The sequence below is a fragment of the Bos indicus x Bos taurus genome, chromosome 1, assembly GCF_003369695.1.
Source record: "Bos indicus x Bos taurus breed Angus x Brahman F1 hybrid chromosome 1, Bos_hybrid_MaternalHap_v2.0, whole genome shotgun sequence".
Classification (NCBI taxonomy): Eukaryota; Metazoa; Chordata; class Mammalia; order Artiodactyla; family Bovidae; genus Bos; species Bos indicus x Bos taurus.
This window is the reverse complement of record NC_040076.1, coordinates 156,897,003-156,922,803: the sequence shown is the minus strand read 5'-3', so window position 1 is coordinate 156,922,803 and position 25,801 is coordinate 156,897,003. Positions and strand designations below refer to the sequence as shown.

Below are 25,801 nucleotides of genomic sequence, written 5' to 3'. Positions count from 1 at the left end.
AGTCAGACATGACTGAGCAACTGAACTGAACTGAACTGAACTAGGGAACATCGAGTGAAAATCATGAGGTATCACACCACACTTATCAGGACTACTAAACTCCATATACATGACAATATCCACTGCTGGAGGATGAGGAAAAGAAATCTCCCTCACTGCTGGTGGGATGTATCTACGGCCACTTTATAACACAGCTGTGCAGTGTTTTCCAAAGCCAAAACACTGGATCCAACAATCATGTGTTCAGTGTTGTCAACTGCTTTGAAATTTTATCCCAAATTTAAACAAGGATGCAATTATGCACAGCAGCACTATTCATAATAGCTAAAAAAATTGAAAAAAAAATCATGATATCCTTCAATACATGAAAGCATAAGCAAAATGGGGTTCCTCCATGATAAGATGAGTAGAATATGCCACCCCAAAATATGCCTCTCTGGCATAAGGATTATTTCAGTCTAACTTTTAAAAAAGAAAAAACAGAAATTTCATAAAAGTAAGTAGCAATTGCCCTTTTGTGAAGGACATTTACAACAGAGAACTCTACATATTTAAGGGCTATCCCTCTTGGCACTAGAAGCAGATGACTAGTAACTCTCGGGTAATTCTTATCAGTGGCGAGGTCCTGACTTAAATCTGCAACAATCATACATTTCTTTACTATGTTTGCATGATAACCTGTCACAACAGGCTTCCCCATTTCCCCAAGGTCTTTCTTTTATTTTTCTCTAAAGATCGCACTTGAGGTGATGGCTTTGGACATTTCAGGGAGTGACTCAGGTTTCCTGGATAGTTGCCCTATATACAGGAGGTATAAAAGTTATTAAATGTCTGCTTTTCTCCTGGTGATGTCTCAAACTCACTGCTTTTATACAGGAACTGGAGAACGAGGCTGGGCTCCTGAAGGCCACTCCTTTTCATCTAAGTTTCTTCTATCAGTGTTGTAGTGAAAAGGGAAAAAGAGAAATGATTTTCTCTTCTTTCCTGAGAACAAAGAAGATAAAGAGAACAGTGAGCAGGCCGAATCCCTCCTAGATTTTCCTTTACTGCTCCTAATCTGTACTCTGTAACTAAGTCTGCTTTTCTGCTCCCTAACTCTGCTTGAGCTACATCCTGCACCTATTCTCCTCTAACCCCATACTACTTACACCCTAGTGCTTGCCTTTCCCACGGACCACCCCTTGCAGTTTTCCTTCTTTTTGCATTTCAGAAAGAAAGCAGCAGTGCAATGAACCAGAGATGAACAGACCTAATTACCCAGCTTCCTGATACCAGCTCTGATTTTTGTGGGAGTTTATTGCTGTTGTTATTTTATAATTTTATTTATTTTTTTATTTATTGTCTATTTTCGGCTGCACTGAATCTTTGCTGCTGTGTGGACTTTCCTTTAGTTGAGGAGAGTGTGGGCTTCTCCTGGTTGCAGTGTGAGGGCTTGTCATTCAACTATTGAGCCTGTGCTCGAAAGCCTGGGAGCCACAACTGTTGAGCTCACGTGCTGCAACCACAGAAGCCCACAGACCCCGAAGCCTGTGCTCCACAAGAAGAGAAGACACTGCAATGAGAAGCCTCACATCACAAGGAAGAGCAGCCCCCACTCACTGAAACTAGGGAAAACCCGTGCACAGCAACAAAGACAGTTCAGCCAAAAATAGATAAATAAACAAGTAAAATCAACATTTTTAAAAATTAAGGTAAAATAGTCAACAAGGACCTACTGTATAGCACAGGCAACTACACTCAACATTTTGTAATAACTTATAAGGGGGAAAATGGCAGAGTAGAAGGACATGTGGTCATCTTCTCCTGCAAGAACTCCAAAATTGCAACTCTCTGTGAAACAACCATGTACAGGAGAATGTTGGATCCCACCAAAAAAAGATACCCCACATCCAAGGGCAAAGGAGATGCCCCAATAAGATGGTAGGAGGGGCAAAATTGCATTTAGAATCAAACCCCATGCCCTCCAGAGACCCTTGGAGGGCTCAAATGAACCATGTGTGCACCAGGACACAGGGGCCCCACAGAGACTGACCAGACCTGCCTTTGAGTGTTTGAGTGTCTCCTGCAGAGGCAAGTGTCAGCAGTGGGCTGCCACATGGACAGGGGCTCTGGCTGCAGCAGACCTGGGTCACACAGCATGTGGCGTAAGCCCTCTTGGAGGAAGTTGCCACTAGACCCATCACAGAGACACCAAGCAGACAACCCACAAACTGCAGAACAATTATACCAAAGAAATTCTTGCACTGTTAAGAAAGTTCTAGCACCCACAACAGATTTCCCAACCTGGGGATTTGACAAAGGGACTGAGAACCTCCAGGAAATTAGACGTTGGAGGCCAGTGGTATTTCATTACAAAACTTCCACAGGACTTGGGAAACAGGCTCTTGGCTGTTGGCTCTTGGCTTTTGTGCACACACAAAACCTGTGTGCACCAGGAGCCAGGAAAAAGGAGCAGTCTCCCCACAAGTGACTGAGTTAGACTTCCCTGTGAGAGTCCAGGAGTCTCTGGTGGAAGTGTGGGTCAACACTTTGGCCTCAGGCAAAACAACAGGGAGGGAACACAGCCTCCCCCATCAATAGAAAATTAGATTAAAGATTACTGAGCATGGCCCCACCCATCAGAACAAGACCCAGTTTTCCCCATAGTCATTGTCTCCCATCAGGAAGCTTCCATAACTCTCTTATCCTCATTCGTAAGAGGGCAGACAGAATGAAAACCACAATCACAGAAAACTAACCAAACTGATCACACGGACTACAGCTTTGTTGAACTCAATGAAACAATGAGCCATGCTGTGTAGGGCCTCCCAAGACAAAAGGTTCATGGTGGAGAGTTCTGACAACACATGGTCCACTGGAGAAGGGACCACTTCAGTATTCTTGCCTTGAGAACTCCATGAACAGTATGAAAAGGCAAAAAGATATGACACTGAGCGATGAACTCCCCAGGTCAGTCAGTGCCCAACTATGCTACTGGAGAATAGTGGAGAAATAACTCCAGAAAGAATGAAGAGATGGAGCAAAAGTGAAAATAGTGCCCAGTTGTGGATGTGACTGGTGATGGAAGTAAAGTCTGATGCAGTAAAGAACAATATTGCATCAGTTCAGTTCAGTCACTCAGTCGTGTCTGACTCTGCGACCCCATGAATCACAGCACACCAGGCCTCCCTGTCCATCACCAACTCCCGGAGTTCACTCAGACTCACGTCCATCGAGTCAGTGATGCCATCCAGCCATCTCATCCTCTGTCGTCCCCTTCTCCTCCTGCCCCTAATCCCTCCCAGCATCAGAGTCTTTTCCAATGAGTCAACTCTTCGCGTGAGGTGGCCAAAGTACTGGAATTTCAGCTTTAGCATCATTCCTTCCAAAGAAATCCCAGGGCTGATCTCCTTCAGAATGGACTGGTTGGATCTCCTTGCAGTCCAAGGGATTCTCAAGAGTCTTCTACAGCACCACAGTTCAAAAGCATCAATTCTTTGGTGCTCAGCTTTCTTCACAGTCCAACTCTCATAGAGCCTGGAATATTAGGTTCATGATCACAGGATATTGGATGTGGTCAAATAGGAGATGGCAAGAGTGAACATTGACATTTTAGGAATCAGTGAACTAAAATGGACTGGAGTGGGAGAATTTAATTCAGATGATCATTACATCTACTGCTATGGGCAAGAATTCCTTAGAAAAAATGGAGTAGCCCTCATAGTCAACAAGAGTCCAAAATGCAGTATTTGGGTGCAATCTAAAAAATGACAGAATGATCTCTCTTTGTCTCCAAGGCAAACCATTCAATATCAGAATAATCCCAGTCTATGTCCCAACCATTACTCCCAAAGAAGCTGAAGTTGAATGGTTCTATGAGGACTTACAAGACCTTCTAGAACTAATACCAAAATAAGATGCGGTTTTCATCATAGGGGACTGGAATTCAAAAGCAGGAAGTGAATCAGACTATACTACAAAGCCACAGTCATCAGGACAGTATGGTACTGGCACAAATACAGAAATATAGATCAACATAACAAAGTAGAAAGCCCAGAGATGAATCCACGAACCTATGGACACCTTATCTTTGACAAAGGAGGCAAAAATATACAATGGAGAAAAGACAATCTCTTTAACAAGTGGTGCTGGGAAAACTGGTCAACTACCTGTAAAAGAATGAAACTAGAACACTTTCTAAGACCATACACAAAAGTAAACTCAAAATGGATTAAAGATCTAAATTTAAGACCAGAAATTATAAAACTCCTAGAGGAAACCATAGGCAGAACACTCTCTGACGTAAATCACAGCAAGATCCTCTATGACCCATCTCCCAGAGTAATGGAAATAAAAGCAAAAATAAACAAATAGGACCTAATTAAACTTAAAAGCTTTTACACAATGAAGGAAACTATAAGCAAGGTGAAAAGACAGAATGGGAGAAAATAATAGCAAATGAAACAACTGACGAAGACTCAATCTCCAAAATATACAAGCAGCTCATGCAGCTCAATACCAGAAAAATAAATGACCCAATCAAAAAATGGGCCAAAGAACTAAACAGACATTTCTCCAAATAAAACAAACAGATGGCTAACAAACACATGAAAAGATGCTCAACATGACTCATTATCAGAAATGCAAATTAAAACCACCATGACGTACCATCTCACGCCAGTCAGAATGGCTGCCATTTAAAAGTCTACAAACAGTAAATGCTGGAGATGGTGTTGAGTAAAGGGAACCCTCTTACACTGTTGGTGGGAATGTAAACTAGTACAGCCACTATGGAGAACAGTGTGGAAATTCCTTAAAAAACTGGAAATAGAATTGCCATATGACCCAGCAATCCCACTGCTGGGCATACACACCAAGGAAACCAGAATTGAAAGAGACACCCGTACACCAGTGTTCATTGCAACACTGTTTACAATAGCTAGGACAGGAAGCAGGACAGGAGAAGGCAATGGCAACCCACTCCAGTACTCTTGCCTGGCAAATCCCATGGACAGAGGAGCCTGGTAGGCTGCAGTCCATGGAGTCGCTAGGAGTCAGACACGACTTCACTTTCATGTATTGGAGAAGGAAATGGCAACCCACTCCAGTGCTCTTGCATGGAGAATCCCAGGGACAGGGGAGCCTGGTGGCCTGTCGTCTATGGGGTCTCGCAGAGTCGGACACGACTGAAGTGACTTAGCAGGACAGGAAGCAACCTAGATGTCCATAGGCAGATGAATGGATGAGAAAGTTGTAATACATATACACAATGGAATATTACTCAGCTATGAAAAAGAACACATTTGAGTCAGTTCCAATGAGGTGGATGAAACTGGAGCCTGTCATTCAGAGTGAAGTAAGTCAGAAAGAAAAACACCAATACAATATATTAACATATATATGGAATTTAGAAACATCATAACGATGACCCTATAGACAAGAGGAAAAGAGACACATGTAAAGAACAGACTTTTGGACTCTGTGGGAGAAGACGAGGGTGGGATGATATGACAGAATACCATTGAAACATGTATATTACCATATGTGAACTAGATGACCAGTCCAAGTTAGATGCATGAAACAGGGCACTCAAAGCTGGTGTACTGGGACAACCCAGAGGGATGGGATGGGGAGGGAAGTGGGAGGGGGCTTTGGGACAGGGGGACACATGTACACCCATGACTGACTCATGTCAACGTATGGCAAAAACCACCACAATATTGTAAAGTAATCCGCCTCCAGCTAAAATAAATTAATTTTTTTTAAGTAGGAAGTCAAGAGATACCTGGAGTAACCAGCAAGTTTGGCCTTGGAGTACAAATTGAAGCAGGGCAAAGGTTAACAGAGTTTTGCAAAGAAAATGCACTGGTCATAGCAAACACTATCTTTCAACAACCCGAGAGAAGACTCTACACATGGGTATCACAAGAAGGTCAATACCAAAATCAGATGATTATGTTCTTTGTAGCCAAAGATGGAGAAGCTCTATACAGTCAGCAGAAACAAGACCAGGAGCTGACTGTGGCTCATATCATGATGTCCTTATTGCAAAATTCAGACTTCAATTGAAGAAAGTATGTTATACCTGCCATTCAGGTATGACATAAATCAAATCCCTTATGATTATACAGTGGAAGTGACAAATAGATTCAAGGGATTAGATCTGATAAACAAAGTGCCTGAAGAGCTATGGATGGAGGTTCCTAACATTGTACAGGAGGCCATGATCAAAACCATCCACCAAAATGAAATGCAGAAAGGCAAAAGGGTTGTCTGAGGAGGCCTTACAAATAGCTGAGAAAAGAAGAGAAGCTAAAGGCAAAGGAGAAAAGGAAAAAGATATACCCATCTGAATGCAAGGTTCCAAAGAATACCAAGGAGATATAAGAAAAATCTCTTAAGTGAACAATGTGGAAAAAAAAATAGAGGGAAACAATAGAATGGGAAATAATAGAGATCTCTTTAAGAAAATTAAAGCTACCAAGGGAACATTTCATGCAAAGATGGGCACAGTAAAGGACACAAAAGGTATGGACCATTTCTGAAGCAATAGATATTAAGAAGAGGTGGCAAGAATACACAGAACTATACAAAAGAGAGCTTAATGACCCAGATAATCATGATGGTGTTTTCACCCACCTAGAGCCAGACATCTTCGAATGTGATGTCAAATGGGCCTTAGGAAGCATCACTACGAACAAAGCAAGTGGAATTCCAGCTGAGCTATTGCAAGTCCTAAAAGATGATGCTCTTAAAATGCTGCACTCAACATGCCAGCAAATTTGGAAAACTCAGCAGTGGCTACAGGACTGGAAAAGGTCAGTTTTCATTCCAATCCCAAAGAAAAGCACTGCCAAAGAATGTTCAAACTATTGCACAATTGTGCTCATCTCACATGCTAGCAAAGTAATGCTCAAAATTCTCCAAGTGAGGTTTCAACATACGTGAACCAAGAACTTCCAGATGTTCAAGCTGGATTTAGAAAAGACAGAGGAACCAGAGATCAAATTGCCAATATCCACTGGGTCATAGAAAAAGCAAGAGAGTCCAGAAAAACATCTACTTCTGCTTTATTGACTACACCAAAGACTTTGACTGTGGATCACAACCAACTGTTGGAAAATTCCCAAAAGTTGGGAATACCAGACCACCTAACCTGCCTCCTGAGAAATCTGTATGAGGGTCAAGAAGCAACAGTTACAACTAGACTAGTTCTACATTGAGAACAACTAGACAACAGACTAGTTCTAAATTGAGAAAAGAGTACATCAAGGCTGTATATTGTCACCATGTTTACATAACTTATGTGCAGAGTACATCATGGGAAATGCCAGGCTGAATGAAGCACAAGCTGGAATCAAGATTGCCGGGAGAAATACCAATAACCTCAGATATGCAGATGACACCACCCTTATGGCAGAAAATGAAGCAGAACTAAGAGACTCTTGATGAAAGTGAAAAAGGAGAGTTTAAAAGCTGACTTAAAGCTCAACATTCAGAAAACAAAGATCATGGCATTCGGTTCCATCACTTCATGGCAAATAGATGGGGAAACAATTGAAACCGTAACAGACTTTATTTTCTTGGGCTCCAAAATCACTGCAGATGGTGACTGCAGCCATGAAATTCAAAGACACTTGCTTCTTGGAAGGAAAGTTATGACCAACCTAGACAGCATATTAAAAAGCAGAGACATTACTTTGCCAAGAAAGGTCCATCTAGTCAAAGCTATGGTTTTTCCAGTAGTCATGTATGGTTATGAGAGTTGGGCCATGAAGAAAGCTGAGTGCCAAAGAATTGATGCTTTTGAACTGTGGTGTTGGAGAAGACTCTTGAGAGTCCCTTGGACTGCAAAGAGATCCAACCAGTCAGTCCTAGAGGAAATCAGTCCTGAATATTCATTGGAAGGACTGATGCTGAAGCTGAAGCTCCAATACTTTGACCACCTGATGTGAAGAACTGACTCATTTGAAAAGACCCTGATACTGGGAAAGATTGAAGGTGGGAGGAGAAGGGGATGACAGAGGATGAGATGGTTGATGGCATCACCGATTCAATGGACATGAGTTGAGCAAGCTCTGGGAGTTAGTGATGGACAGAGAAGGCTGGTGTATTTCAGTCCATGTGATCACAGAGTCAGACACAACTGAGCGACTGAACTGAACTGATAAGGGGAAAGAATATAAAGAAGAATAGATATCTGTATCAAGAATAGATATCTAAATCTATACCAGGCCAGCTGGAATGTAAGGGATGCTGATGGTGACTGGTTCTGACTCTAAAGATTTCAATCAACGGAAGCTTGGAGTCTGCCACAGCCCAAGACCCTTAATGATCATGCCTGTAAAGTTAATCTGTTAGCCACTTACTCGTGTCTGACTCTTTGCAACCCCCTGGACTATCAGTCTCCTCTGTCCATGGGATTCTCCAGGCAAGAATACTGGAGTGGACTGCCAGGCCCTCCTCTGGGGATCTTCCCCACTTAGGGATTGAACCTGGGTCTTCTGGTATGGGCAGATTGTTTACCGTCTGAGCCACCATGAAAGCCTGAACATGCCTGTACCCATAGATTAAAGCTTCGCCAACTTTGTGGTTTAGAGAGAGATACTCCTCTGGAAAGCTCCATGGTGTTCTCCATAGTTCTACAAGTAATACACTTTTCCTTCCCACGAGCTTTGTCTGGGTTGTATCTTCTGGCTCAACACCCACCAAGAGGTAAACTCACTTTCCTGGTAACATTTCTCCGCCCAGACTCCCAACCACCACTTGATACTAATTCTACAGTCAGTTGTCTTGTTTCCAATACATGGAAATCACGTTATTTTTCTGTGAACGAATCTAGCTAAGGGCCAGAAACAGTGTCCCTGTTTTATCTTGTGAAGCCAGTAGGCGTCAAGCAAACTCAGCTCTGTGGATCCTTTGTCCTCCAGTTCGATGCCTCATTTTACAGAAAATACTTGCAAGGCTTTGAGGTTTTATTTATGCCTCATTTCTGAAGGCTTTTAATACCTACATTAAATATATAGATGACTCATCAGTGCCACTGCTACTTTGAGGTTTAAAATCCTCCAAGTTTTTTCTAACATACTTATTCCATGCCTTGCATTTAAATCTTTAACCATATGTTGTTTATCCTGTGTCTCATCAGAATTTAATTACACCGTTTTCCCCTGAATAATGCACTACTCATCACATAGAGTTCTTGCCAAAACTGGATTTGACAAGGGAGGGCACAGGTGGGCCTAGGAGAAAGTCCAGGAGCACGACTACTGTCTGGTGGAGCCGAGATTCCAGTTGAGGGCACTGGAAGGAAACATCGAGCCTGAGGACAACCTGCCCACTTGAGGATCCAGGCCTAAGAGGCCATGCCTGAAAACTAGCAAAGAAAACGGCCGAGATGCACCTGCGCGCTTGAGGCTTCTTGACAGACACGCCCCCAGAGCGGCCAATCCCCGAGCGGTGGGGCGGGGCCTCCATCGCGCTCCGCACCCTCCCAGCGCCTATTGGCCAGACTGCCTCTGTCGCAACGCTGATTGGTCGCTCGTGCCTGACAGGGTACAGCCCGGCGGCTCGCCCTTCACTTCACCTCAGCGCAAGAGGACTGGACGTCTCTGTGGTGCTAGCGGGCCCCAGGCGGGGTTGGGCAGTGCCGCAGGACAGCGAGGAGACTGATGGGAACACACCCGTGCAACCCTCATAAACCCTTAGCCTGACGGCTTCAAATTCCAGGGTGGGAGGCCCGAAATCCTGTCAGCTTTGAGGAACCTGAATCCTAATCTGAAGGAAGCTTGCGTCTCGTCAGCTTCAGGGACTACAAGTCCGTTCACCCTCAGAAACACCAAATTCCCTAGTGCTGCGACCCTCAAATACCTAGAGTAACCCCAGTTCCCCTCAGCCTGAGGGACCCTAAAAATAGCACCCGCAGACAGACCAAATTTCCTTAACCTCGGAGACCCTGAATACCTCAGCCTGGGAGCTCTTAAAACTCTTCATTCTCAAGACTCCCACTGTCCTGCCTGTCAGAGACCTAAAGCGCCTTAATAAGAAACCCCCGATTTCCTCAGCCTCAAAGATCCCAAGTTATCTCACCCTGCGCATTCTACATCAGCCAAAAGATCCCCAGTCCCCTCTGTCTGAAGACCCCAGTTCCTTCAGCCCGTGTGAGCCAGATCTCCTCAAGCCAAGTGACCTGTCCCTTAGACGTAGAACCCACATTATGCCCAGATTTTTCTGAGTCCCCAGGATGAGATCCTCAAAACCCTTCTTGGAGAAATATTCCCTCTCCTGCATTGGAACAGCGGAGAAGGCAATGGCAACCCACTCCAGTACTCTTGCCTGGAAAATCCCATGGACGGAGGAGCCTGGTGGGCTGCAGTCCAAGGGGTCGCTAGGAGTCACGTCACTTTCCCTTTTCCCGTTCATGCACTGGAGAAGGAAATGGCAACCCACTCCAGTGTTCTTGCCTGGAGAATTCCAGGGACAGGGGAGCCTGGTGGGCTGCCGTCTATGGGGTCGCACAGAGTTGAACACGACTGAAACGACTTAGCAGCAGCAGCAGCACTGGAACAGAGCCCTGATTTCAGCCAGACCCCAGTCCAGCAGTTAGGGGCTTCCAGGTCTCCTCAGGAATCCCTCCATCACCCACAGAATGTCCCACCCAGTGCCTTTCCTCGGAGGGGCTGAATTGTAGGGGAACCAAAGAAACCAACTCTAGTCCACATTAGGCTTGTCTGTCATAGCTAGTCGGGATCTGTCCATCCCACCAATACCCTCACCCCGACATTCCCCTCACCTTCTTGCCTTGGACACTCCACCCAAGGAAGACAGACCAGGCTCTGGACAGTGGTCTGGGCTATCTCAGCACCTTCTTCTTCCACAGGCACCTTGGCGTTGAGCACTCCAATGGCCATGAGGCCAAACACATCTCCAGAGGAGAGCACTGAGGGAGATGCTGGGAGAACAGAGTGGAAGCCCACGGTGAGAGGCAGAGGCGGCAAAGCTGGGCTCTAAGCCAGCTCTATAGGAAGGACATGGCGCTGGTCCCTGAAGGACCACAGACTGCTTGCCTGGTTAGCTGAGTGAACTTCTCTACGACCATACACAGGATGGGAATGCCTGGTCCTGTCTGAGATGGTGGGGTGGAGTGGGACAAAACAGGACACTAGCATTGTCAACTTCTTTGTGTCCAGGAAGAGTTAGGAAAATGCTCAGTGTGTGCTCAATTAAGCAGGACACAGTAGGGAAGGAAAGTCTTCATCCCTGTCTCACAGAGACCATCCAGTAGCTTCAGGCTACTCCCTGCACAAAAGGTGGAGGAGAAGACCCAGCTCTAAGGTCTGACTTATATTAGTAAATCACTGATGAAATCTATTATTTTCCTTAGGCCAAAGATGCTTTCAAAGACATCTCTGTATACTTCTCCAAGGAAGAATGGGAAGAGATGGGAGAATGGGAAAAAATTCGATATAGGAATGTGAAAAGGAACTACGAAGCGCTGATTGCTATAGGTAACAGGAAGTGCTGGGTGCCCATGAGCCTGGGAAACATGAAACAGGTCTTCACCCTTGGTGTTCACTTGGCCCTCTCTTAGGTGGCTTCATTTGCTTACAGTTCCCTTTTGTGTGGAGACTAACCTGGAGGAAATGTTTATTGTTTTGTACTAAAGGGAGGTTGACCCTGCAGTGCAGAGCTCACCTCTTGCCTTTTTCTAGATTTTCCCAGCCCATCCTACTGATTTCCCTGACTTTGTGACACTTTCCATTGCTTCTGCGCTTTGTTCCTCCTTCTTATAACAAATATTTTGCTTCTTTCCAGGTTTCAGAGCCACTCGACCAGCATTCATGCATCACCGCAGGCAGGTCATCAAACTCCAGGCAGATGACACTGAGGATTCTGATGAAGAATGGACACCAAGGCAGCAAGGTGAGGGGCCAGGAGGATTTAGAGGTGTCTTCCTGAAACCAGTCTGGGCTTAGGTCTCAACTATATCTCAGCCATTAGCAAAGAAAATATAATTTTCAGCATTCCAAAGTGGTTGTGGCTGAATATTTACATAAGCCTGAATGAAGATGAATGTATAGGTTTTCCAGTGTAATTCTCAAAAGTTTTATGTTTAAAATTTATCATTCTTTTTAAAAAGAATTATTTTTGCTAAACATTCTTAATGAAAGGCAGTTAAAGAAAACTTAGAAATAAATTCACCAAAGAGATTTAATACTAATCTCATAATTGGTTATTGGATTAAATCTCTTAGAAGAGGAAATGATTAACATATTATGTCAAGATACATTATTTATGTAGGTATATAAAACAACACATGATCTTCTTACCCTAAGGTGAAATTAATTCTTTGTTTTAATTCTGGGAAAGGGTTTGAGAGAACTATTTATTCTCCCTCATCTTTCCCACATTTCACTGACCAGAGACAGCATCAGGTAAATAAAATGAAGTACACTCATTATAAAATAGAAGTGAGCAGCTCACTTCCTCTTCTGCTGCTCAGATAGTTTAGAAGAGTTAATCTGCCTAGACTGGAGCAAACAATTTAGATAGTTCTATGATTCTCCATCTATAGATTTCTGTTCTCCGAGATTTTTAAAAATTATTTATTTAGTTTTGGCTGCACTGGGTCTTCGTGGCTGTGCATGGGCTTTCTCTGGTTGCGTGAGTGGCTTCTCATTCAGAGCACATGCAGGCTCAGCAGTTTGTGACACACAGGCTTAGTGGCCCGGAAGAAAGTGGAATCTTCCTGGACCAGTGATCGAACCTGTGTCCTCTGCATTGGCAGGCAGATTCTCATCCACTGTGCCACCAGGGAAGTTCCTCTGTTCCCTTAGGTTATTAAAACTAGTGAAAGGGACATGAAAATCAAACATTTGGTTGTCTGCAAAGGTTTTGACATGAAGAGAGATTCTTCATAGGGAATACATACGCCACGGTCCACCATACCTCTGCACATCATTATTTACCTTAAGAATTTCTGAGTGTATGGTACTCTCTTGCTAACTATGTACACATTAGTGTTAGTGGCCATAATGTTAATTGCTCCATCATGTCTGACTCTTTGCATACCCAAGGACTGTAGCCCACCAGGCTCCTCTGTCCATGGGATTCTCCAGGCAAGAATACTGGAGTGGGTTGCCATTTCCTGCTCCAGGTGATCTTCCCAACCCAGGGATCGAACCTGCATCTGTTGCATCTCCTGCATTGCAGGCGGATTCTTTACCGCTGAGCCACTGGGGATATATATACACACATTGCTGCACAACAAATCTGTAGAACTTTTCCATCTTGCGTGATTGAAGCCCTAACCCACTAAGGAACAATTCTCCAATCCTTCCTCCTCATAGCCCTTGGCAACCATGATTATATTTTCTGTTTCCATGGGTTTGATTAACTTAGATACCTCATAGAAGTGGAATCAGGCAATATTTGTCTTTTTTGGATTGGTTCATTTCACTTAGCATATCATCAAGGCCCATCCCTGATGTAGCATATGACAGAATTCTTTTTTAAGGCTTAAAAACATTCCCATGTGTGCCTGTGTATATAACAGATATATCTTATATATAATCTTTATCTGTTTATCCACCAATGAACATTTAGATTCTTCCACATCTCACCAAATGGGAATAATGCTGCAATGACCAAAGATGTGCACACTATTTATTCAAGATCTTCCTTTCAATTTTTTATGGAAATAGACTCTTGAGTTGGATTGCTAGATCATACAGCAGTTCTAATTTTCTGAAGAAACTCCATACTGTTTTCTATGAAGGTTGCAACATTTTACATTTCCAACAATAGTGTATAAGGGTTCCTATTTCTCCATATCCTTACCAAACTTGCTATTGTCTTCTTATTTATATTGCCCATCACAGAAGGTTTCAATTTGTATTTCCTTATTGATTAGTAATGTTGAGCATCTTTTCATATGTTTGTTGGCCATTTGTGTATCTTCTTTGGAGAAATGTCTATTGAATTCCTTCTCCCACTGTGTTAGTCAGCTCAGACCGCCATAACAAAACAGACTGCATGCCTTAAACCACAGAAATTTGTTTTCTTACAATGCTGAAGCATGGAAGTTTGATATCAGGGTGCCATCATGGTCAATCAGGTTCTTTTCCTGACTTATAGGTAGGCTTCATATTGGTATATGCTTATTAACCCCTTATCAGATACATATTTTACAAATATTTTCTACAGTCCCATAGGTGGCCTTTTCACTCCGTTCACTGTGTCCTTTGCTGCACAGAGATTTTAAGATTGATGTAATCTCTTTGTGTATTTTTAATTTGTTACTAATACTTGTGCACTTGGTACCATATCTAAGAAATCATTGCTGATTCAGTATCATGAAGCTTCACCCTTGTTTTCCTCTAAGAGTCTTGTCAAATCTTGCATTTAGGTCTTGAATCCATTCTGAGTTGATTTTTCTTCATGATGTAAAATCTTTATTATTTTGCATATGGATATTTTGTTTCCCCAGCACCATTCGTTATAGGGATTAAACTTTCCCCATTGTCTTGACACCCTTGATGAAGATCATTAGACCATGTATCCAAGAATGTATTTCTGTTTATTTCTGGTTGTCTATTTTGTTCCATTGATTGACATGTCTGTCTTTATGCTAACGGGCTTCCTCAGTGGCTCAGCAAGTGAAGAATCTGCCTTCAATGCAGGAGACACAGGAGATGCAGGTTCAATCCATGGGTTAAGAACAGCCCCTGGAGAAGGAAATGGCAACCCCGTCCAGTATTCTTGCCTGAGAAATCCCCTGGACAGAAGAGCCTGGTGGGCTACAGTCCAAAAGGTCACAAAGAGTCAGCAAGACTGAGCAACTAAGCACAAACTTTATGCCAAAACTATACTCTTTTGGTTCCTGTAACTTTGTAATATATTCTGAAATCAGAGGCCTCCAGCTTTGCTGTTCTTTCTAAGATTGTTTTGCCTATTTGGGGTCCTCTGAGATTCGGTATTAACTGTAGGATGGATTTTATATATCAGAAAAAAATTCCATTGGGATTTTAATAGGAATTGCATTGAATCTTTAACTTGCTTTGGGTAGTATGAACAGCTTAATAATATTAAGTCTCCAAATCCATAAACATGAGACACTTTTCTATTTACTTGTGTCAGATTCCTTTCAGCAATACTTTGTAGTTTTCAATGTATAAGTCTTTCATCTCCTCAAGTTTACTCCCATGTATTTCATTCTTTTTGATGCTATTACAAATAACATTATTGGGACTTCTCTGGTAGTCCAGAGGCTAAGCCTCCACACTCCCAATGCAGAGAACTTGGGTTTAGTCCCTGGTCAGGGAACTAGATCCCACATGCTGCAACAAAGACCTGGCACAAATAAATAAATAAAAATAAATATTTTTTAATTTAAATTTAGATCTTGACTATAGTTTTTAAAAAATGAAAAATAAATAGGATTGTTTTCTTATTTTCCTTTTTGGAGTGGTTATCACTCATGCATGGAAAAATATTTGAATGTTGATTTTGTACCATGCAACTTTCTGTGTAGGTTTTTGTGTATGTGTGGAATTTTAAAGATTTTTCTGTACATAAAATCATGTCCTCTGTGAACAGACATAATTTTACTTGTTTCTTTCCAAATAGAAGCCTTTTGTTTCCTTTTCTAACTTAATGCCCTGGCTAGGACTTCTAACATTATGGTGAATAGAAATGTTGAGAATGGGCATCCTTGCCTTTTTGCTGGATCTTAGAGAAGTTTTCAGCTTTTAACTGATGACTATGATGTTAGAGGTAGACTTTTCCTATATGACCTTTATTATATTACAGTCACTTCCTTCTATTTCTATTTTGTTGAGTATTTTTGCCATGAAAGGCTAGTAAATTTATTAGATACTTTATGGACATCAGATGAGGCACAGATGAAGTTTCATATTTTTTTTAATTTTAATAAAATTATGTAATGCTCCCAGTGGAAGCATAGGAGTTGATGATACAGAAATCATTTTCCATTCCTCCTTTGGTAATCCTTGTCCTTGTCACTCTCTGGCTCAGAATTATGTGTCCTTAATTAGAATGCCCAGAGTTTGGAAACATTTACCAACCAAAACACTGATTCCCATCATTTTTTAGGTAAACTTTCTTCGATGGCCTTCAGAGTGGAGCACAATAAACACCAGAATGTGAGTATTTCCCAAATCCTGTTGCCAAAATATCATCCTCATGGATCCAGTCACAGGTGAGAATAGGAGAAAACACAGAGATCCTGGAGACTGCTGCCTTCCTGTCCTGAATCTTTAGCACAATGTCTGATATCATCACCATCTTTATAGTTAGTAAGAACAAGAACAATAGTAGGCTGTTCTGTTGTTACATAATTTTCACAATATTTCAGACTTTAAGCATTTTATGTGAATAAACTTATTTAAACCTTAAAACAATCCTACAGTACCTATAAGTAGGTATATAGCTATCACCATTATAGATCACAAAACTGAGGTTAAAAAAATGATTGATTATATGCCTGAGATCACAGTATCACTGGTAGTGCAATCTAATCCAAAGCACTTCTTCTAAACTCCTTACAAAATGATTAAAACTTCCATAGTTCTATGAAGTTTATTCATACATCTTTATATCATTCATCTGAGAGATGTTTTCAACCTCAGTTCTTTTGTGCTGTGCTAGGGAGGGATATGCTAAGACATCTGACTAAGGGAAGCTTAAGGACTTGCTGGGCAGTTTGTAGAGTGGACGGTCCAAGATGAAGAAGCTTAAGGACATGCTGGGCAGTGTGTAGAGTGGACAGTCCAGGATGATGAAAGTGACAGGATCCCTACTTCAGAGCCTCCCAGTCCAATAAGAGGAAGCAACTCGCAACACTGACAAGCCTCAGGTTTATGACTGAAAAGCAACAAATAAGAAAATAACTGAAGGACTTCACATAGGTTACCCACTTTTGAGTAGAAACTCATCATCTGGGCATCATTTCAAATGCTCATTCTTGCAGGAGGAAGTAACAAGTCCTTCCCCTGAGCTATGATTAGGCAACTCTCATGTTTGGAATCATTTGTTTAGCCTGCCCTGTGTTGTGAGCTTTGAGAGCCTAGCCCATACCCGTTAATTCTTAGAAGTCAAGGCCCAGCTTAAAGCCCCTGAGAGCCCCCTGAATGTTTTGTGAATGAGTGACTCCACATTTAAACATTCATCTAGGAGTAAGAAGATCAAAGAATGCTGAAGATAGTATCTGTGAGCTAGACTTCAAATATAGAGACAGTTGAAGGGATAAATTGATGGCAGGGATGTACACTCACATTCATACTGTATTAAATAGCTCACACAATGATTTATTGAAATGTTATTAAATTTCATGTCCACTGTAACATTAAAAATTAGCATGTATACCAATTTATGGATCAGGAAACTGAGGAGAACCAGCTAGTCATACAGCCTTGTTCAAGCAGAATTGATGAGGTCAGCTACTTTAATTCCAAACATTGTCTCTAAGAGGACATGGCAACCTGCAACTTTCAGCTCATTTTCTTTATTGTCTAAATGTGTTTCTGCCGATCGTCTTTTCTCTTCTCAATCTCACTGCTTTGTCACCTTATCTTCCAGATGTGTTTTGTCCCCTCTGTAATTTTCCATACTTCCTCGTCCATCAAAGGGCCACTAATTAATAGAAAACCCCCCGGATTTCTCTATGAGCCCTTACCCACTTCTTTCCCTGACCTCCAGCTATTCTCCTTGCCTTGCTCTCACTTTTCTGTAGAAAGTTGAAGGGAAAGAGGCTTAAGATATGAATTCTAGTTTTGATTCACTACCCACTTAGGTCCTTATTTTACACTCCAGTGTTCAGACCCCTCCTCCACCAGGTATTTCCAAGAATTGTCAAAGTCATGCATGTGAAAACACTTCATAAAGTCCTAAAGAACTAAAGAAATTCATGTTGTCTTTTATTCATGTGGAAGACAATGTCCAGAGCACCATTAAGTAAGGAATCTAGTTTGAAGGAATTGCCGGGAGCAGCCAAATTGCTGAAGACAAGTGGCTCCAAGCAGGCTCAGAAACTGGTGCCCCCTCCCAGAAAAGCAAGGACTCCTGGACAGCACCCCAGACAAAAAGTCGGTAAGAGAAAATTTGGGGAGTTCCTCTAATTAGTTCCTCTAATCCCTATAGAAAAGCTAGTAAGTATGGACTATGTGTGTGGCATGGACTTTGGGTAGGCTTGGGTTTAAGCTGGACTGATTTGAGACATGAAGTTAGCACTGGGGCCTTGGGAAAATCTTATGTTTTCTGAGATCCTGATTGCTCATCTGTAAAGTGAAGATAAGGATGCATAACTCATACAGTGTTTGAAAGCTTTACATTAAATGCAAAAGTGCTGACACTTTTTTGAGCTAAAAGTAGTTCAGTAAATCCAGCTGTGATGATAGGGACCATGCCTCGTTAGTGTTTATGCCCAGACCTCTGCTCAATGCCTTACATGTCATGTGCCCTCAATGTATGTTTTCTGAGTACATGTGTCAGTGAACTATTTCCTAAGTAAGAAGGTGGGAAGTTAAACCTACTAACGGGAAGTGCAGGAAGCTAACACTGAACTGGGCATCTGTGGTCAGTGAGGAGCCTCAGTCTCCTGAACCAGGAGTTAAAGGAAGAAGAAACAAAGTATAGAAAAGGGACTTCCTGGTGGTTAAGTGGTTAAGACTCCATGCTTCCACTGCAGGGGGTATGGATTCCATTCCTGGTCAGGGAACTAAGATCCCACAAGCCATGCAGCTTGGCCAAGAAATAAATAATGTAACATTAAAACATAAAATTACAAAAGTAAAAGTTTAAAAAATACATGTAAACAAGTTTTAACAAACTGTATAAATGAACAAGTAGGAGATCTCACACTTTCCAATAAAACAGGGACTAACTCTCCAAACCCCACCAGCCTTGCTTAGCATCTGTTCTCCATCTTAGAACTCAGAAGAAAGGAGACTGGAGTGAAGAGGTACAGTCTACGAGAAAGAAAGGGGCATGTGTACCAAGAGGTCAGCGAGCCCCAGGATGATGACTACCTCTGTGAGTGCCCCTGCTGGCCCACTCGTGGAGAAGGGGCTACAAGGCTTTGGTCCAATAACCTCACCTCACCATTTGGTCCCCCAGTCATCCCTTTCCTCTATGACTTGGGGTGCAGGATCAAGGCCACATGCCATGAGTGCCCCAGTTCTTTCTGAAGCTCTTTACAACCAGCAACATCACTATACCTCCCCTCATCCCTGTTGCTCTCACCTCCAGATTGTGAGGAGTGTCAGGACTTCTTCATCGACAGCTGTGCTGCCCATGGGCCCCCAATCTTTGTAAAGGACTGTGCAGTGGAAAAGGGGCATGCCAACCGCTCAGCCCTCACTCTGCCCCCTGGGTTAAGTATCAGAGAGTCAAGCATCCCTGAGGCTGGGCTTGGAGTGTGGAACGAGGTGTCTGATCTGCCGCTGGGCCTGCACTTTGGCCCCTATGAGGGCCAGATCACAGACGATGAAGAGGCCGCCAACAGTGGATACTCCTGGCTGGTGAGAAACACCCCTGTTTCCCTGTTCTCTGGCCTTGAATTGCTTGTGTGTGGTGACGGGTGCTTCATGTCTATATGCAAGGATGCAGATGGTGATGACATGGTCAGCAATGACACGGGCAGCCCTGTGTACTGTGCACTGGGCATGAACATCTAAAGGTCAGAGGAGAGGTGGGAGACACTGTGTACAGACACACAGGACCTCTATCTAAAGCTCAGAGGAGAGAAGGGGGACAGTGGTCCAGGCACACAGCACCTCTGTCTACAGGTCAGAGGAGAGGTGGGACCACAGTGTACAGACACGCAGGACTCCTATCTAAAGGTCAGAGGACAGGTGGGAGACAGTGGTACAGACACACAGAGGTGACTCCTCCCTTGTGTAGCCCTTGCCTTCAGTGAACCAAGAGACTCAGACTTTGAATGATGATTAAGCAGCTTACCATTTGGCCCGACTGGCAGTTGAATCCATGCAGGCTGAAGATCACCAATGACTGCAGAGGGAAATAGTTCTTCTATTACTTCCTATCAAAAAAAAATAAAAGAGAGAGGAAAGCTTGTATCTCTTTTCTAACACTCAGATCACCAAAAGGAGAAACTGCTATGAGTATGTGGATGGAAAGGACACGTCTTTGGCCAACTGGATGAGGTGAGTGCAGTGAGTCTGCAGTTTGTAGATGTCGCTCTTCCCTCAAGCCTGCACCCCTTTCCTTCTCAACCCGTCTCCTTCAATAGCTTTCACATCTTCTTCCCTCTTTTCCCTCCATGTCATGGTCTTTTACTTCAAAAGACATTAGAAAGAAGGAAATAAAAATATAGCATATATTGTGCCCTCAAAATATAGTGCCCTCAAAATACAGATCTATATGCTGAACAAAACTGGGGGACTTGAAAACAACTTGAGTCTAGATTCACCAGGGTCACTTTAACTCACTTAATTGACACTTACCAAGCATTTTATGTTCCAGTTTAGACCGTGAACTTCATTACTGAGGTAGATCACACGTCCCATGTCCTTTTGGAAAACAACTGCAGACAGACATTAGCCAATTGATTTCAGGAACAGTAACCTTAATTTTTCTGTTTTTAAGTAACTGCACAGCACCAGGATAACCTAACATGGGAGACCTTGAGTCTATGCAGGCAACAACCTCCCCAGGCTCGGTTCCAGTGAGAAGTGGGCCCTGAGGCCTCAGAAGGAATGGGGGGCAGGATGGCCATGAGCAGGGCTGTTCTCTGAGGGCCGCTTCTTTCATCAGGGCAGGAAGAAAGTGAATAAACTATCACTGTTCTGGGTCTCAAGCTATGTCAGAGCACTCTCCAAGTTTCCATGGGAGGGGGTGGGCAAGTGAATATGACCCTGGATACACGTGGGGAGATTGGAGGAAAGCCTCGGGAGAGAAGGCAGGCTGGGGTGAGTGCTGAGGGCTGTATGCTAGCAGAGGAGCACCAAGCCCTGTGGAATGAAAGAGAACTTAATTCAGAGTTTAAAGGAGCTGGAGGTCACCAGCCTCATGGACAGCCCAGGTGGAGACGAGTCTGGAACTGGGCTCTATAAAATGGCTAATTAGGAAAGGAGAGAAAAGCATTCCAGCCAGGAAGAGGACCGAAAACAGGATCTGGAAATGGGAATTCACATGGCCTGGTCGAAGGTGTGAACAGAAGGTCCATCCCCATGATGGGTGGTGGGAGCCATGGCGGCCTCAGAGCCTGAAGGCAAGGAGCTGGGCATGGCCCGACAGTGGAGGGGACTCATCACCTGTGGTTTCTTTCCCTTTCTGGCCTCGACCCCAGGTATGTGAACTGTGCCCGGGACGACGAGGAGCAGAACCTGGTGGCCTTGCAGTATCATGGGCAGATCTTCTACCGAACCTGTCAGGTGGTCAGGCCGGGCTGTGAGCTGCTGGTCTGGTACGGGGACGAGTATGGCCAGGACCTTGGCATCAAGCGGGAAAGCCGCAGGAAAAGCGAGCTCGCGGCCCCCAGAGGTGAGCGCCACCCCTCTTCCAGCACCCCACCCCATCCTGGGGAGCCTCCCTGGTCCGACTCCGAAGCAGAGTACAATCCAGTCCAAAATCAGTCTAGTCACAATTAAAATGTCTCAGAATTTGATTCATTTCATATGACTGTTAGGAAAAAATTTTATATTAAAAATGTTAGTTCTAATTTTTAATATTTCATGCAAAAAAATATGTAACATCACCTTCTGCTGAAAGGTTTAGAAGCAAAAAGCAAGTTTTCTAGCACCTACCAGCTCTCTCCCCTTACCTGTTTCTTCCTCATTTCCTCCCATTTCTAAGTGACACAAGTGCAGTGATTTGCATTCAGTTACTGTTTCAGTTTGTTGTCATGTGAGTTCATGCTCTGTGCCAGACAGGGCTCCATGCACCGAAACAGACAGAACCACTGCCCTAGGGCAGCATGGGCTTCATACCAGATGGGGGCTGGTGCTCTGAGGAAAACCAGTGCAGGGAAAGCACCTCCAATCAGCGTGAGCAGAGGGTGGGGTGTGGTGCAGGATGGTGGGCAGGGTCTCTGCAGAGATAACACCTGTGGGAAAGGATTCCAGGCAGGGAAGCAGCCAGTGCTGCAGTCCCAGGGCCGGGAAGAGAGGCTATGCCAGTGGTTGCAGGAGGAAGCATAGAGGGAGAGGAAGGAGGCTGGACAGGACACAGAAGCCTCAGGGCCCATGTCCATGTGCAGGCCCCAGGGGTCTTCTTGGGTGACATAGAACAACCATGAGGCTTTCAGCTGCAAATGGCATGTTCTCTGTGCTAAGACAATGCTTTGGTTCATTTTTGGGAAGAGACAGCAGCGGGGAGTCCCCTCAGAGGTCAGTTCATTGCCAGACATGAGGGGAGAGTGGGCTGGCTGAAGATGCTTGGGAGTGAGGGTGTGAGGAGTCTGGCTGGAGATGTACTTTTAAACAGGGCTTCCTAGTGCATGTTAAATGGGCTAAGACTGAGTGAAATAAATGAAGTGTGAATACTGGTGAGGCTGGAGAAAGGACATGCCTTTACTTTATGATTTATGGAAAACTGAGAGAGGAGCAATTTGTGAACCAATTGGGGCAGCAGGAGCCAGAGACCTGTAGTCAGTGGGATCTGGGCCGCTAGGTCTCACCCAGTCTGAAACCCACTTCCTGCAGAGATTGACACAAAGGCTGCTCTTTGAACAAGGAGCCATAAATTCAGCTTTACTCAAACCTGCTCTAACGATCCCCTGTGCTGCCTCCCACATGTAGAGAGCTCCAGGCCAGGTGCCCCTAACTTAATAGACCCTTTCCCCTCCCAGGGAGCCGATCAGGAAGATTCCACCTAAGTCATCAAGTCTAATCTCTCAGTAGGATAAAATGCCTGTGGCCACTGTGACATGACTTTTCAGATACTTATACGCAGGGAAAGGTCCCTGTAAATCCACCTCTATCAGGAGAGACGATGCCTCTGATGCTGCTGGAAGGTCCCCAGTCTGGGTGATATGTAGAAAAGACCCTTGACACAAGATTCCTGGATTTCTGTAGATGTAGAGAATAAGAATGGATGGAGAAGTGGACTGTAAAGACACACTTGATGGGAGACAAATCGTGCACTGTCAACACCTAGATGATTAGTGGGGCGGCCTTACCGTGGCAAACCCGCCACCTGACCAAAAGCTTCCTCTTTCAGCAGAATCGAAGCCCAAGATCCACCCATGTGCCTCCTGCTCTCTGGCCTTCTCCAGTCAGAAGTTCCTCAGCCAACATGTCCAACACAATCACCCCTCTCAGACCCTCCTGAGACCATCTGCAAGAGACTACCTGCAACCAGAGGATCCCTGCCCAGGCAGTCAAAATCAGCAGCAGCGATATTCCGATCCACACAGCCCAAGTGACAAACCTGAGGGTCGTGAGGTCAAGGACAGGCCCCAACCTTTGCTGAAAAGCATAAGGCTGAAGAGGATTTCAAGGGCCTCCTCCTACTCACCCAGAGGACAAATGGGGGTTTCTGGGGTGCATGAGAGAATCACAGAGGAGCCCAGCACAAGCCAGAAACCAAATCCAGAGGACACAGGCAAATTATTCATGGGGGCAGGGGTCTCAGGGATTATAAAAGTCAAGTACGGAGAGTGTGGGCAAGGATCCAAGGATAGGTCAAGTCTCATCACAAACCAGAGGACACACACAGGGGAGAAGCCCTATGTTTGCGGGGAGTGTGGGCAAAGCTTCAATCAGAAGTCCACTCTCATCACACACCAGAGGACACACACAGGGGAGAAGCCCTATGTTTGCGGGGAGTGTGGGCGAAGCTTCAGTCGGAAGGACCATCTCATCACACACCAGAGGACACACACAGGGGAGAAGCCCTATGTTTGCGGGGAGTGTGGGCGAAGCTTCAGTCAGAAGTCCACTCTCATCAAACACCAGAGGACACACACAGGGGAGAAGCCCTATGTTTGCGGGGAGTGTGGGCAAAGCTTCAATCAGAAGTCCACTCTCATCACACACCAGAGGACACACACAGGGGAGAAGCCCTATGTTTGCGGGGAGTGTGGGCGAAGCTTCAGTCGGAAGTCCACTCTCATCACACACCAGAGGACACACAGAGGAGAAGCCTTATGTTTGCAGGGAGTGTGAGTGAATCATGACCAACAAACTACATTTTAGTCACAGGAGAATTACTGCAGCCACCCCATGCCTCAGCTCTAAGGGGGCCTCAGAGGAGGTCTGTGACCTGTTACAGTCACCAAGAGTGTGAGGAGAGACTTCCCAGGTGGTCCAGGGGCCAAGACTCCAATTCAGGGACCCATGTTCAATACCTGATTGGGGAACTAGCTCCCACATGCTGCAACTAAGACACAGTGCAGCTGAATAAATAAATACATAAATAAATATTTTAAAGAAAGAGTGTAATAAGCACAGAATTACTTGATTAGATAGACCTTCCACTTTCATGACAGGAGAGGAGGTAGATAAACAGCAGAGGGTCTCTTAAGTGTTCTGGAGATATTCATGCCAAATGTCTTCGTGGTTTTTTGTACTCCTAATAAATTTTGTCTCCAAACAAATCTGAAGCCCAGACTATGTACTCATTTCCCCCTTATTACTGACAGCAGTGGGGTCCAGTGGTAGCTGAAGCCCTGGGAAGGCATAATTCTGGAGCCAACTCAGTTAGGTCACTGGACAGTCAGTTCCTGGGTCCAGGGAGAGGAATCTAGGGTTTGAGACAGACTCACCAGGGAAGAGAATTCCCCGGCCTCCTGGAAAGAGTGGCCTCTCCTCCTTATAGACCTCGGCTCTCCTTTGGCCTCTCCTTGTTGCCCTCTGTCTTCCTCTGACTCCTGTAGCCTCAAAGTGAAGGCCTCGTGCACGTGAGTGTGTGTGCGTGTGGGTGCCTGGCTCAGCGTGGGCCACCTGGTCTTTGCCGCTCCCTCAGGGTCATCACAGCATCTGGACTCCAGATTCAACCACAGGGGTCCAGTTCTCAGCCCTGCCCTCAGCAGCTATGTGACCTGGGGCAAGATGCTCAACCTGTCTGTGTCTCTATTCTCATCTGTGATACAGCGCGGGAGCACCAGCATCTTGGTCTTTTCATAAGCACAGGTGGAATTTGGCAGAAGCTGGCTGAGAATGCAAGCCCTGCTTCTGCTGTTCTGTGTGGTTTTTTCTTTAATCTTTTTTAATTTTTTAATAGAAGGATAATTGCTTTACAGAATTTTGTTTTCTGTGTGTCCTTCAGCCCCCACACCATCCAGGTCTTCAGAGCTAGACGGGGAAGGGGCCGTTTAGGCACTCGGCTGCCCTGATGAGGGGGTGTGAGGTCAGAAGTGCTAAGGGAGGGTGACCTCTTTTCCCACCACTGCCATTCCTGCTGAGCTGGGCAGCCCCAGAGCCCCTCCACAGACAGGCAGGGCCGACAGTCGTCCACCCTCCTGAGAACAGAGCCTGGAGCCATGTGTGCAGGAAATCCCTGTCTGGCCCCCATCCCACCCCCACACAGAGGGTCCTCGAAGCCCACACCACAGCTTCTCTATGCACGGGCCTCACACCTGTGCCCACATGCTCTGGTCAACGCTGTTGCAACCTTGAAATTCTTAACTAGGGAATACTTCATCCTTACATTTCCCTTTTATGAGTGAAGTCTGATGGACCGTGGGATGTGCTGTGAGCAGAGAAGATGCACACAGCACGGGTCCCGGGGTGACCAGGCTGCACATGGGGACAAGGTGGACACAGAGTCCTCCCCCAGTGAGTGAAGGTGGGGACCGCATCAGGAAGCCACGCTTGCTTAGACCCAGAACTGAGCTCCAACA

The 25,801-nt window shown here is 44.6% G+C and overlaps 1 protein-coding gene and 1 long non-coding RNA gene across 2 annotated transcripts in view; one reads left to right on the top strand and one right to left on the bottom strand.

The window, feature by feature from the left end:
- Positions 1-10,843: 10,843 nt before the first annotated feature.
- Positions 10,844-25,801, bottom strand: part of LOC113897301 — a 54,688-nt gene continuing 39,730 nt past the window's right edge. Inside the window, exons 2-4 of the long non-coding RNA XR_003512320.1 lie at positions 20,463-20,542; positions 19,957-20,038; positions 10,844-10,930 (exon numbers count right to left, since the gene is read on the bottom strand). This is a non-coding gene — a long non-coding RNA (uncharacterized LOC113897301). The remainder of the gene's footprint in view (positions 10,931-19,956; positions 20,039-20,462; positions 20,543-25,801) is intronic.
- On the top strand, positions 10,873-24,391 carry LOC113897274 (histone-lysine N-methyltransferase PRDM9-like). The gene is made up of 10 exons (XM_027549827.1): positions 10,873-10,956; positions 11,363-11,486; positions 11,794-11,901; positions 16,093-16,142; positions 17,931-18,087; positions 18,928-19,029; positions 19,246-19,517; positions 20,095-20,162; positions 21,308-21,501; positions 23,182-24,391. The coding sequence occupies exons 1-10, from the start codon at positions 10,882-10,884 to the stop codon at positions 24,123-24,125; spliced, it is 2,094 nt and encodes a 697-aa protein (XP_027405628.1). The 5' UTR covers positions 10,873-10,881; the 3' UTR covers positions 24,126-24,391.